Source organism: Triturus cristatus, chromosome 8, assembly GCF_964204655.1.
Source record: "Triturus cristatus chromosome 8, aTriCri1.1, whole genome shotgun sequence".
NCBI classification, from domain to species: Eukaryota; Metazoa; Chordata; class Amphibia; order Caudata; family Salamandridae; genus Triturus; species Triturus cristatus.
Window position 1 is genome coordinate 1,241,184,492 of NC_140591.1, and position 14,848 is coordinate 1,241,199,339.

A 14,848-nucleotide genomic window follows, 5' to 3' on the forward strand; every position below is an offset into this window, starting at 1 on the left:
CTAATTATTTTTTTTCTCTACAAAGAACACTCGGTCCGTAAAAGAAATCGAATACAAGTGCTGGATAAGTACTGTAAAAAATAATAATACCCGGGAAAGCTGTGGGACCGCGCTATTACTCAAAAAACAAAATCCATCTCGGGAGAGCTGCCAAAATGGCGCATTTCGGATAAAAACATTTTAATCAGCTAACATATGTCGGATTAAAGAGAATGTATTCTGCAGCAGAAAGCAAAATGGAAATCAGAAATAAACTCTCGCTTACAGTGAATCGGTTATCAGTGGCGACGTGTCCACTTCTCGCGGAAGGCGGAAATTGCTGCCGTGGGAGATAGAGCCTGGGCTGCAGGGTGTGGCCTCTTTAGGGTGGGGGGGGGGGGAACTCTTGTAATGGGATACTGGATTGATTTGCAGAATTAGATGCCTGTCTATGTTACAATTTTCCTTTATTAAATTGAACAGCCATGTTTACGTTTTTTAAGGTCGACCCCTATCGGTTATGCTGCGTCAGTGGCGTCACTAGGGGGTGCGGGGGGTGCGGACCGCATGGGTGACACCATAAGTTAACGCACTGGGTGACACCAACCCTAGTGACGCCGCTGGACTCATGGAATCATTTATGTGTTCATTGTTCCATTCAAGCAGGATGAATGTAGAGCAGAAGTGCTGTCTGCTAACTTGAAAGACAGAGTTCAAAACATGTTATACTCATGCTACAAAGGTGTAGAGCAGATGACATGACAATAAAATAAATACTGATATTACCAAATTTAAAGCTGGTCAGATATCTAGTTATAGGAAAACGTGCACTACTGTTGCCATCATTTTCCATCTGGGAGAGTCCATTAACTCAAGTCATGACACAATATACCTAATGAATTCCTATGGCAGGGCTAAATGTAATGACATTTGTCTTACATTTACAGAGAGTTTATAATGGAAGCTTCCAAAGTATTATCTCCTACTTATGGAACCGAAATTCTAGAAAATAGGAGGCTAAAATCATTACATGCAGTTTTAAACGTAGAAAAAGTGTGAAAATTTTACTTAAACGTCATCATGTGGCATAGCAGGGATGATGACCAATTTAGGAATTTAATTTGTTTGTTACAGCTACAGGTAGATTTGCCAGTGGAATCTGAAAGGAAAAAACAACGAATTGTATACAAAATAATGATAAATTTGTTTTTGGTAACGTTCTTGTTTTTAGGATAAACATTACGACTGGCTAATAGCAGTGTGCTGGATCTGCTCTCTACTATTCAAGTCTGACATGCAGATAAATAAAATATGTTTTTTTCTCCAAAATGTAAACAATTTTGTATTCCCCATAGTTCCATGATGGTGTGCATTATTGTGAGTTTTTCACCCCATACACAAAGTTGGTCTCTCAGTACATGTATGTATATCATATGTAAAAGGAGAATCTACTTTGTCTAAATGCATTTACTAAGAACATTAAAAGTAAATTTGTTTTGGTCAAGGTGTACCGGGACTCCCTGTTGGGGTCCGCGGGTGGCACCCGCAGCGACAGATGCTTCATCGTTTTTGAAGTATAGGGTGGGGGGTTTGTTGGGTTGTTTATGTTTCTATCAACAAGTCGCACTTTACTGTCGTATTGTTAGGCCTCAATGCTCGCACCACATGTTTTCTTTTGCACCAGTCTATTCCATTAGGGTCCTCCAAGGCCGACCCACTTAATGGCACCCGGGTATCCCCTGGGACTCTCAAGGTGGCAAGCTGTCAGGGGTGTAATTGATAAAATCTGTGCAGCAAGTCATACAGGATATGAATCGCCCCCCCCCCCCCCACACACCCCACCTGTAGTCCAGAGTGTCACATGTACCTAGCAAGAAGGAAAAGGGAAATGCTGCTTAGCTCCTTGGTCTTCCTGGCTCGGCTGGACGAGGAAAGGCAGTTTAGTTGAGCCCAGGGAGAAAGAGGAGCTAGCTTAGCCTCCTTTCACAGCTAATGCTATGAATATTCAATAGCGAACAGCCGTGGCCCTGTGTGCGGCTAAACGATCATAGCAAAAGCTGCGAAACAAAGGCTTGGAAGCAATAGGGCAAGCTGGGGAAGGGTTCAACTCCCTCGAGCTCCAACAGTCGGAATTCTACATAGAATTATGATGATTTATCAGCTAAAACATGCCCTGTACTTTGAATAGCAGGTTTAGCCAATATTGCCACCCCCGCGTCATTGATGTCTGCTGTGACGCTGCAAGCAGTACAAACCCCAAGTCGGTCAATACAGAGCGTTTTAGCTGATAAATATGGGAGATGGGTGATTGTGGAATGTGCACTAGGTACTTCTAAGTTTACAATCTGCACTGTCTATGGGTCCAACCTTGACGAACCACTACTTTTAGAAGAATTAAATATTGAATTTACACTGTGGCCAGGTCCTTTAGTGCTTTGCGGAGATTTTAATATTAGTCTAGTTAACAAAGAATTACAAATGGGAAAACAAGGATACTTGGGTCGAAAACCAAAAGTGTTCCAAGCATTATTTAATATGTTGAAAGACCATGGGTTATCAGATGCATGGGACACTATACAACCTTCAGTACCTGGGTATACATTTTACTCCTTCCCTCATCAGAAACTGGTCCGTCTTGACTATTTCTTTATATCAACTGAGTTGCTTGGTGGGGCCCAGATCCAGATATATCCCAGGATCACGTTTTATCATGCGCCAATAGCGTTGGAAATATCTGCATTCTCGGTTGATTGTGCTCCAAGAAATTTTACATTTGATAGGAAATTGCTCCTTGACAACGGGTTTAAGGAACATAGGAGGAAATGGATTAAGGAATTTTCTGAAAATAATAAAGATACAGTCCCTGTTCCAGTGCTCTGGGATGCTTTTAAGGCATGTTTCAGAGGGGAAGTGACGAGTTTCGGCATTCACTATCAAAAAATGGCTAAGGCAGAATTAAAGGATTTATATTTAAAATTGATGCTTACTGAGGCAAAACTAATGCAGGGGATCGCACAGTGCAAAGATATTACGGGGCTGGAATTTGATACTGCATGATGTTGGGCTAATATTAACACACTTTGGAATAAAGAGAACGCTAGGAAATATTTGATACATAAAAGAGAGTGTCATGTGTATGGTGAGGCGGTAGGACGCGGTTTGGCGCTCCGAATGCGGATGAAAGAATCCTCTCAGAGAATTACTAGTCTTGGGGACAGTTCTGGTTTAATTTCATATGAGCCTCGGGGAATCCTTGCTATTTTCCATCAGTTTTAAACTGAATTGTATACACAGCAGAACTCACAGGGGGATGTCAATAATATAACGATGGCAGGGGGATTTACGCAGCTAGATGGTAGAGATGTTAGATAGCGTGATCAATATGGATGAATTAGAGGCGGGCGTTAATGCTTTAGCGATTGGGAAGGCTGCTGGCCTGGATAAGCTCCCTGTGGAGCTTTACAGAGTATTCTTCCATGATTTTAAGAACTAGCTATTACAGACAATACGTGCTGCTCAAAATGGTCACGCGCCTAAGACGTGGGATGAAGCCACTATTGTGGTTTTAAAAAAAAAGGGAAAACCACCCGAGACTCCTGGGTCTTATCAACCAATTTCATTGGTTAATTGTGATGGCAAAATATATGCCAAAATATTGGCGAGTCGACTGGCAAAAGTTATATCTCCCTTGGTATCTCTGCATCAGCATGGCTTTATCCCTTCTCGAGGGACAGTGGCCCATGTTAGCAAAGTTGTGACATTATTTGATATTGCTCAGGCTGAAGGGCGGGATTTGGGATTAATATTGTTAGACGCTGAGAAAGCGTTTGATCGCGTTGCATGGGAATATCTATGGAACATCATGGGCTGTGCAGGATTTGGTCAGGGATTTATGCAGGGGCTACAGGTGCTATATAAATCACCAGTAGCTAGGATATGTGTTGGGGTAGGGTTTCGGAACCCGTGAAGATAACTAGAGGAACTCGGCAGGGGTGTCCCTGCTCCCCTTTATTATTTGCTTTCTATATCAATCCTTTCATTAATATGTTGGATGGTAGCCCCTTAGTGAGACCGTTTATTGTCCGGGAAATTCAGCATTCTGTATTCGCCTACGCTAATGATATTGCTATTACTACCAGTGACCCGGCTACGGCAATTATAGAAGTGAAACGGTTAGCACAGGAATTTGGACAAATATCTGGGTATAAACTTAACAAGACAAAAACACAAATATTATGTACAAACAACATGATGTCCGAGGATCCAAGATCTGTTAAGGAGGTGACATATTTAGGGATAAAAATACGGGCATCTTTAAAAGAACTAGTGGAAGTCAATTGGATGGATATTTTGTCTAAGATTAAAGAATCCTTAGCAGGATCGGGCCGTCTCTAACTTACACTGGTGGGTAGAGGCAATATTTTAAAAATAAATATTCTACCTAAAGTACTATATTTTTTAGACCAGTCCCCTTAGAGGTGACTAAGGAGCAACTCCATAAACTGCAAACTGCATGTGTTACATTTTTATGGGCCCCAGGTAGACCTAGAAGGGCTACGCGGTTTATGACACTACCGAGAGAAGGGGGGGGGGGGGGGTGGCTGGTCATTACCCGATTTCACATTTTATTATTATGCGTGCTTCCTACTTAAAATGCGTATACTGTTGACCGGGGCAGAGGTCAGTAATGTGGCAGAATCCCCATCAATTTTTTATGTATTACTCGGGGCGGAAGTAAAAAACTGTTTGTTTAAGGAAGTTGATGGCAGCTACTACAAGAGGACACGCGCTTTAAGATCATGGAGGCCGTTTAAGGTTTGGAAAGGTATTCGGTCTAAATTTTCCTTAACAGGGATACCATATTACACTCCTACTAATGCTGTACGGATTCTGCCTTCCATCTTTTGGGATCAGGTGGTTAGAAATTGGAGAAGCAAAGGTATTGGGCAAATTGGTGATTTTTATGAGGGGCATGGGCTCTACTTATCATTTTCAGATTTTGCTAGACAATATAATGTACCTAGGACGCAGTTTTTTAAATTGCCGTAAATACGGGATTTTTTAAGTAGGAAAAAAAACTTGGTACCGGTATGTCATAAATTAATTGAATCAATTAAGCGACAGGAGAGAATCGGGGTTCTATACAAAATTTTGCTATCGTCTAAGCCGGATGATTTGGAGAAACACAACTTAAAATGGGCTAATGTTCTGGGTGTGCATGAGGTGTCTTTGGAGAAGGTTATTATTATGGCTCAAGAAACATTCTTATCAGCAAATCTGAAAGCTCAATTTTTCAAAACTGCCTTCAATTTATATTATACACCTGCAAAGATGTTGAAATGAAGCGGGGGTATGATGGCAAGTGCTTCCGTTGTGGGAATGATAATGCGGATTGTTTACATGTATTATGCTTGTAGTAAGTTGTCTCTGTATATTAGCAATATTGAAACGTTTTTGTCTGTAATGGTTGGGATGCCTATTAGAATTACTGCAGCCATGATGTTATTAGGTACTGGGCCTGAGTTAGAGCTTGGGAAACCAATGTACAAACATTGCTATTTATTGTTTTTGGCTATGACTGTTGCCCGTCTGCTCAAGGAAACGTAAGATGGGTATTTATATTTGGGGGACCTTTCATGAGTATATGACTGCTTAAATTATGTTATACATTCTGATATTGTGAACCAATAAAAAAAATAAAAAAAATAGAATTATGATGATTAATAACATTTTCCTTCTAAAAGGAAATGTCCCAAAGTCCTTCTTTTTCACTGAATTATGTAGTTTACTTATGTTGTCCCACAGTAACGATGCAAATGAACTCATTTGGAAACACCATCATGTTACTTGAATATACACTCAATTCCCATTTTGACTACTGGGTTTTCCCAGTCCTTTGATACTCAAGTATGTTCCATGAAATTACAATGAAGACATTATAGATATCTGCATAATAATACTAGGCCACACCATACCAAATTTCAGTCAAAAAAATCAAGCACATGTACATCAATCAACACATGTTTAAAACCAGCTTTGTGCACAGTAATTTCCAAGGTGTACCTTATCTATTCTTGTACCTATTGCCTTGATATCTGGAACATCATGGAGTTCACTGATGACATTTTGTATTTGCTTCCCAAAATCTTCCAACCACTCAGAGGAAACCTTCATTTCTGAAGAGTGCATCAACTCATTCCGTCCCTTTATCACCTAAAAAGACAGAAATACATTGTGGCCTTGCTGAATATAAAGTAATACTGAATTATAGAGTATCTCGTGCAAAGGTGCTGTAGTCTTTTGTCAGTTCAGTCCAACCAAATGGACTGAAAAAACTCATAATTGAGAATAGCACGTGGTGCACACTGGTGAAATAACAGAGCATGTTAACAAGGCTGCTTCAGACACTACTAGCCCGTGAACCAGAGGTAAGCAATCTATATCCCAATAGGGTCAATAACATGAGTGCCACTGACTTGCAGGACATTAAAACATGTTAATCCTAAGAACTAAAAAGAAAGACTCCTTTGCCATCAAGCCCGTTATAAAAGCTTTTGTAGCTGGTAAATTATCTAGTAAATTAAGTGCTGTGGCCTAATGACATGTTTTAACATTTACTCCTGCATCCATTAAGCAAATATTGGCCAACACTGCAATGACTGAAACATTAGTACATGGAACTGTTCTTAAACACTTAAACATGCCACTTTTTTTTTTTTTTTTTTTTGTTTTAAAAGTTTTATTGAACAATAAGTCGATTACAAGCACGGGCCTACAACCACCAGGGCCGGCCGCTAAGTACAGAATGAAATATACATTTATCAAAGCTGCAGTCGGTTCCCGGGGGTCGGCCCCGTAGGGAGTCCGGATAGTTCTAGAGGCACAGGAGACTTAGATCAAACAAACACAGAAAACTAAAAGAAAAACAAAAGGCGAGGCATAAAGACAAACGGCGCAGGGCAGGCTTCCTCCGGGGAACTCCAGGAGGTCAGACCATTAAGCAGCACACGACAGGAAGGAGTACCGGGAGGCTGGGGAGGGGGGTGGGGGGGGGGGGGGAGCCAAGGGAACTGAACGTCCATATATAGTCATTCCAAAAGGTGCCCGGAACCGTCAAGGGTCAGGGGGACATGGCGATATCGGTGTCCACCAGGGGGGGCGTACAGATACCCCCGCGATAAGCATTCCATTGCCCCCAGATTCTGCCCCATGCCCCCGGCTTACCACGGGCAACATACACAGTCTTCTCCCTGAACATACACCAGTCCATATTCTCCTTCCATACTGACACGGTGGGCGGCCGCTGGGCACCCCAAAGCTGCGCTATATCTCTCTTGGCAATCATGTTCCCCAGGGCCGCCCACCGAGTCTGAGCCGCGCTATAATCATTGGGCTCCCACACATTCAGAACACAACGACGCACCTCCGGCAGCAGCACAACCCCAGTGACCTGTCCCATAACCGTATGTACCCGGCGCCAGTAGTCCGCCACCTCGCGGCACTCCCACAGGATATGGAGAAAGGTGGCACTGAGCCCACAACCCCGCTTACAGCGCCCATCGTCGGAATATCCCATCGAGACCAAGCGAGGACCCGTCACATACACCCGGTGAAGAATCTTAAGCTGTACCAACCGGAGACGGGCCGGAATGGCGACCTCTTTGGGGGACGACAGTGCAGACTGCCAGTCCTCGTCGTCCAATTCCACCCCATCCCCCGTCCACGCCTCCCGAAGGCGCACCAAGAGGTCAGCCCGATGATTAATCAGTTTCTTATAAATTAAAGAAATAGTGCTGTCCGGGACATGTCCGTCAAGTATGCGGTCCTCGAGGGGCGAGGAAACCGGGATCGTGGTCCCCTCTCCAAAGACCGAGAGCAGGGCGTGTCGAACCTGGGCATAGCGGAAGAACTCCCTGTCCGTAAGCTCATATTCGGCCTGAAGAGCCGCGAAAGTCTTAACCGCGCCCTTATGCCACAGGTCTCCCACTTTGCTGATGCCAATCGTGTCCCACTGGTCAAACCCCTTCGTAGTCCAGAGGCTCCCCAGGCGATCGGAGGCAAACAAAGGAGTAGCACATGTCAGTCGCTCACCCCAGCCCGTGGCAGCAGTGGCGGCCCTCCAGGTCCGCACAGCAATCTTAGTAGGACCCGTAAGGGTCCGGCCAGCCGAGCGGGAGTACAGCGCCCTGTTATAGTCCCCGCCGGGAAGCAGGAACTTGTCCATCTCATACGCCGGGTTCAGGCCAGGCGCATACGTGGCATGGTTGATGGCCGAAAGCTGCGCGGCCCAATAATACCTGCGAATGTCGGGAAGCGCGATGCCCCCGTCATACCAGGGGAGAGTAAGCTTAGCAAGAGCAATACGCGCCCGCCCGTCCCACACCAGTCTCCTCTGCAGGCTCTCTACCTCCCGAAAGTAGGCCACTGGGATGACGTCGAAGGAATTCTGGAGTGCATAGAGGAACCTGGGAAGGGACATCATTTTGAACAGCGCGGCCCGACCCAGCGGGGACAGGGGCAGCCTGCACCACCGGGCCGTATCCTCTCGCAATCGCCGAAGCGGTCGCAGGAGATTCAGCTCATAGCGAGCCACCGGGTCCAGCGAAACGTATATCCCCAGGTACTTAAAGCCGCTCAGTGATACCTGGATCGGAAGCCGAGGCGGTAGGAGTGGAGGACCACCGGAGATCGGATAGACGCAGGATTTAGACCAATTGATCGTGAGACCCGAATTATTCCCAAAGGAAGTCAGAACGTCAAAGAGGACGTTGAGCGACTGCCGCGGTGAGGTGAGATATAGGAGAATATCGTCCGCATACAGCGAAACCCGATCTTCAAAGCCCGGGGCCCACCGGATCCCTTGAAGCGAGGGCTCCCAGCGGAGCCAAGCCGCGAGTGGCTCCAGGGCGAGAGCGAAGAGCAAAGGGGACAACGGGCATCCCTGCCTCGTGCCCCTGCCGAGGGCAAAGGGCCGAGAGACCCGCCCGTTCACCACCACCTGAGCCATGGGCCCCGTGTACAGAAGCTTCACCCAGCCAATAAACCCTTCCCCAAAGCCAAATTTAGCCAAGACAGCCCAGAGGAATGGCCACTCGATGGTGTCAAAAGCCATCGTGGCATCCAAAGAAACCAGCACGGCCGGTTCGGAGAGGAGCTCCGCCCTGGCAAGGGCGCCATGAAGACGCCGCAAGTTAAGAGCGGTGTTACGATGCGGGATGAATCCGCATTGGTCCGGATGAATCAGATCGCACACGACGCTCAACAGACGATTGGCAAGGACTTTCGCCAGGATCTTAGGCTCCGCATTTAGCAGTGAAATAGGCCGGTAAGAAGTACAGCGATCTCGCGGCTTGTCCTCCTTGGGGATAACGACTATCGTGGCCAAACGCTGATCGGCCGGGAGGGAACCCGCCGCCAGAGACTCACGGAACATGCGACTGAGGAAGGGCGCAAGCTTGTCAGGGCGCAATTTATATAGCTCAATGGGCAGACCGTTGGGACCCATAGCCTTGCCCGAGCGAAGGGAGCGGATCGCGGTCGCTATTTCATCCACCGACAAGGGGGCGTCCAGCCGCTCACGGTCCTCAACGGACAGGCAGGGCAAGGCGATATCCCTCAGTAGAAGGCGAGAGTCGTCCTCATCCCTGTCAGTCACTGGGGAGTACACAGCCCGGAGGTGGTCGGCAAAACATTCCACAATCTCGTCAGGCTCCGTCACACACACACCATCCGCAGCACGCAACTCCGGGACCACACGATTCACTCTCTCCTTCCTGTCCAGCCACGCGATCAACTTTCCCGCCTTGTCCCCGGCATCGTACAGTCGACCCTGCTGCTCCCTATACATAGTTTTGGCCGCGTCAGTGACCAGGGACCTATATTCAAACTGTTTCAGGCTGAGGGCATGGAGCCCGTCCGGAGTAACATTCGCCTCCAAGGCCGACTCCAGCCCCAAGATGTCAGTCTCCAGCCTCACCACTGCCTCACTCTTGACCCTCTTAGCCACCACTATCTGGGAAAGGGCGTGTCCGCGGACCACGGTTTTAAAGGCTTCCCACAGGGACATTGCAGAAGACACCGACCCCTCGTTATCCAGGAAGTATTGGTCCATAGCCTTAACCAGGCTGTCACGAGTCGTAGGGTCTCGCAGGTACCATGGGTTAATGGGAGCGATCCGCCCTGCAGACCGCGGCCCGGTGTCAAAAACAAGCCACAGCGGAGAATGGTCGGAGATACCCCGCGCCAGGTGCCTGACCTCTCGAATCCGACCAGTCTGCGCCGCGGGCATAAGGAAGTAGTCTAACCTAGAGAGACTCCCATGCGCCCCCGAGTGAAAGGTGAATTGACATTGGGTCGGATGCATCAATCTCCAACTATCCACCAGGCCGAAGGTCTCCAGCATCCCACCCAGCCATGCCTGGGCAGCGGGGAGGGTCCTTGGTGGGTGACGATCCAGTTCACCCGAAACCACAGAATTAAAGTCCCCGCCCATGAGCAGGAGGCTGTCCGGAAGGTCAAGCAGCATTCGACCCAAGTCAGTGAAGGTGGAGTTCTGGAGGCCCGGGGGGACGTAAACTGAAACCAGGGCAAGGGGCTGCCCCTCCCACCTCCCAATCAAACACACATAGCGCCCTCTGTCATCCGAGACTATCTTAGTGATCTCCACCGGAAGTGAGGTTCGCAGCAGAATGCCCACCCCCCTGGAACCAGTTGTGAAACCAGAATGGGCCACGAGGCGGTATCCCCCCCTGTTCATTGCATGACAAACATTACCCACCAGATGCGTCTCCTGGAGAAACACCACATCAGGAGTCAGACGACGCAAATATTGCAGTACTACACCCCGCTTGATACGGTCCCCCAACCCATTGACGTTCCATGACATAAGCCTCAACCCGTCCCCCCCCATCCCCCCCAATAGATCAAGGGTCCCCCAGCCTGCAGCACAGTTCCCAAATGTGGACAAAAATCAGTACCTCGCCCTGTAAACAAAAAACACACAGCAAAACAAACCCTCCTCCCCCCCAACCCCACCCCAGGACCAACTCCCCCCACCCTGCACCCCTGCGGGCCAAAAAACCCCCCCAACTTGCAGTGTGCCTGTCGCCCCACTAACCCCATTCTACGAAAAGAACCCCGAGGAGGTAAGGGACCCGTCCCCGCCCGCCCCCCTCACTGGTCCTGGTAAAACACAATATGCAAATGAAATAAGACCCGATTGTACTGTGCAAAAAGGCAAAATCAAGGACCAAAAGTCATTCTAAAGAGGACCCATCACCTGCGGTGCCCGCAGAGGGTCCGGGACGGCCACCTCCGTCCGGCAGAGAGTCCAGCCAGTCACTTGCAGCCACAGGAGAGTCAAAAAAGGCTGTCCGATCCCCATGTTCCACTCGGAGTTTTGCAGGGTAGAGCATCGAATACTTTAGGCCCAGCTCACGGAGACGACGCTTCACCCCTTGGAATCCCATCCGTTGTTTCTGGACCAGTTGTGTGAAGTCCGGGTAAAAATTGATGGTCGAGTTCTCAAGGCGAACCGGGCCGTGGGTCCGTGAGGCCTGAAGAATAGCGTTGCGGTCCCTGTAGTAGAACAGTTTGGCCACGATAGGCCTCGGGGGGGCCCCCGGCCGTGGCCGACCGCCCGGAACTCGATGGGCCCGCTCCACGGCAAAGAACTTACTTAGGCCAGCCGAGGACAACTGTTTCAGGATAAGTTCCTCGACCACGAGGTCAACCGGGCGGCCGTCAGAGGACTCCGGTACACCTATGACGCGGATGTTGTTGCGTCGGGCCCGTCCCTCGAAGTCCTCAAGCCGCCGGGCCATATGGTCGTTAACCACCCTAATGTCTCCAAGCGCGGCCCGCAGATCCGACACATCCGCACCGAGGGTGGAGGTCCGTGCGTCGAGAGCCTGGACCTTCTCGTTAGTTTTGGAGAGGTCGGCCCGGATCAGGGTGACATCGATCGCGACAGTGTCAATCTTACGGGCCAGGGCCTCATATTGCGTCGCGATGGTTTCCCTGATGCCATCAATGGCGCCCATAATGTCCTGCAAGGATAGTTCCGTAGTGGCGGTCGCGCCTCCTTCCGCAGTATCCGAGGGGAGGCCAGCAGCGCCAGAGGGCCCCCTGCCCTGGGTGTAACGGTCCATGTTATTGCTCTGGACTGCCCCCCCGCGGAGGGAAGCCTTGGTCTTGCGGCCCTCGGGACCCCCTTTGCCCCCCATGTGAACACGGTCACCCGAGGGGACCTCCAATCAAGAGGTGTAAGGCACCAGCAAGAAGACCACAAAATGTCGGTATAGGGGGTCCGAGGCGATAGGCGCTCTAGTGGCAGATGAAAGAAAACCTCATGCAGAGGCCCAGGAAGCACCTCTCCACCCCGAGCGCACCTCCCTGCCGGTCTCCTGAAGTGCAAAACCGAAACCGAAAGTGGTGGATCGGCAGCTGGCACCGCGCTGAAGCCGCTGTTGTTCAATTGCAGCCCGGTCCCTCGGGTCACCTTCACCCCGATCACCTCCGTCGGGCGGGTCCCAAAAGTTCCGACGACGACAACTCAGGATTCCCAGGTCCGATTTGAGTTTTGAAAAGAGATATACGCTCAGCTGGTCTTTATCTCCCAGATTCCATAAGCCAAGTCAGGATATTCTCAGGATAAATTCCGAGGAGCAGAGAGGGTCCGGGGAGCCCTGTGCTCACGCGACCATCTTGGATGCGCGCTAGGCTCCTCCCTCAAACATGCCACATTTTAAACATGTTAAACATTACACTTGCCCATGTAGTTTAACTCCAACACCAATAGTTCCTGAAATTCCATCAGAAGCGCCGCTCATTCATGTAACGTCGGGGGATCTGATATCCTAGTACGACTGACTAGCTCACGGAGAATCCCCTCTACTCTGTCGAGCTCCCTACATATGGACTGCAGCACTCCCGCCTGTTTAGCAATACACACTCCCCTGATGTATACTTTGAACGCCTCCCAGAGCATAGATTGCCACTCCACTGTTCCTATGTTGAATTGGAAATACTCAATTATGGCTTCCCTGACCTCACTACGAAAGTCCTGATCTAGAAGCGCCTCCGAGGGAAATCGCCAGGACACACAGGGACGTCTAACATTAGATATGGTTAATGTCAGTAGTACAGGTGAGTGATCTGATAGCGTACACGACTGATAATCAACTGTGGTAACAGCTAGCAGAAGGTGGGGAGAGAGATACCAATACTCTATTTGTGACCACGAGCCGTGAGGGACATAATAAAATGATTAATCCCACCCGCATGGTGGTTCACCCTCCAGGGGTCTTTAAGAAAAAAAACTGCAATAGAGAGGTGAGTGTCTGCACCGAGTAGGGTTTAGTGGTCTTTCCTCTGCTTGTCGTGTCCATAGCAGGGTCCAGGGTGAGACTGAAGTTCCCCCCCATTAGTATATTATCAATGTCTAATCGTGTGATGTGTGCGGCTATGCTGGGGAAGAATTCAGCAGAGTCTACATTTGGGGCATATACTTTAATCAAAAGGAGTGGGTCATTTCTCATCGTACCCACCACCAGGAGGTAACGCCCTTCTATATCAGCCACCACTTCCCGGACTCGGAAAGAAAGTTCCTTATAGAACAAAACGCACACTTACCAGGAATAGGTACTATAGTTGGCAAAAAAAGATTATCCCCCAATGTCATTGCAAAGTGATGTGTGGGAAGCAAGGCATAGTGAGTCTTTTGCAGAAAAAGCCACCTGTATGGCGTGTCTGGCCAAATACGCCAGAACCTGGCGCCCTTTTTAGGAGTTGGAGAGACGTTCCATGTCAGGCACTTGAGTAGCAATCCCTCTTGTTTCATGTCAGGTGGGACACATAGGCACTTATCTCAATGTAATTGTATACAAACAGGACTGGGAAGAGGGAAGACAATTTTATCAAAAACCTCAGTCACCTATTTAATAGCTTAATGTAGCCCAATCATGCGTGCCTCCTAATCTATTAAAACAAGGAAAACAAAGAGGAAAAGAGAAGGTGGTCAGTCAGTACTATAAAAAAAATAATTGACTCATACCCTCAATTTCAAATGTATATGTGCAAAAAATTGTGTGAGAAAGTATCTCACGTGCGCAACACCAGAGGAGCTACTGGTAGGTTCTCACCAGCTTGCCCACGTTTGTATCATCATTGATAACTTTCTCACAGTGATCGGCAAGAAGTGTTTCAAGTCAAGAATTACCTGAAAACCTGCGTGCACAGCTGAATGTATTTAACATACCACAATGTCTCTGTGTATGCTCGAAAAAAATGTTTACAACTTATTCACAATGTTTTCAAAGAAAATATTATATTTTTTGTATATTACAAATGTTCTTATTTGCATTACATAAACCAAGCTAAAAAATATCATATTCACATTAGTGACATCCATTTTTAAAAAATAAACATGACAACATCACATTATATTTGTTTTTTGATTTTTCTTCATCTGTGAATTCCACATTGTTGTTTACGCTGCCCTATACATTTCGGGAGCCATGGCCCTTCCTCAGGGGACATTACAATAAAATATATCCAAAACAAACAAAACGACAAATTATTCAAAACCATCCTTCTTACTGCGGCCCCAAGGGGACAAAAACAAAACAACACCACACCCACTGCCACTATTGAATTCAACGTGCTACTGCTTAATACCAAGCCCAAAATGTGAACTTCCCTATAACATCCTGTGTGCATCATGCATAGTAATCTAATGATGTGCTCACTGGGTGAGAGCTGCCTGCTGTACCAACATAGAAACGGTTGAAATAGCACCATAAGTACACTACCACCGCACCTCTCAACTTTCTAAAAGTGCATCACAATGCTCAAATGTACTCACACAGAA

General features: G+C 47.9%; 1 protein-coding gene across 1 annotated transcript in view; it reads right to left on the reverse strand.

Moving 5' to 3' along the window:
- Positions 1 to 14,848, reverse strand: part of C8HXorf38 (chromosome 8 CXorf38 homolog) — a 114,135-nt gene that overhangs the window by 56,430 nt on the left and 42,857 nt on the right. The window contains exon 4 of the mRNA XM_085622931.1: positions 6,043 to 6,192. Within this exon, the coding sequence (XP_085479057.1) occupies positions 6,043 to 6,192 (150 nt within the window). The remainder of the gene's footprint in view (positions 1 to 6,042; positions 6,193 to 14,848) is intronic.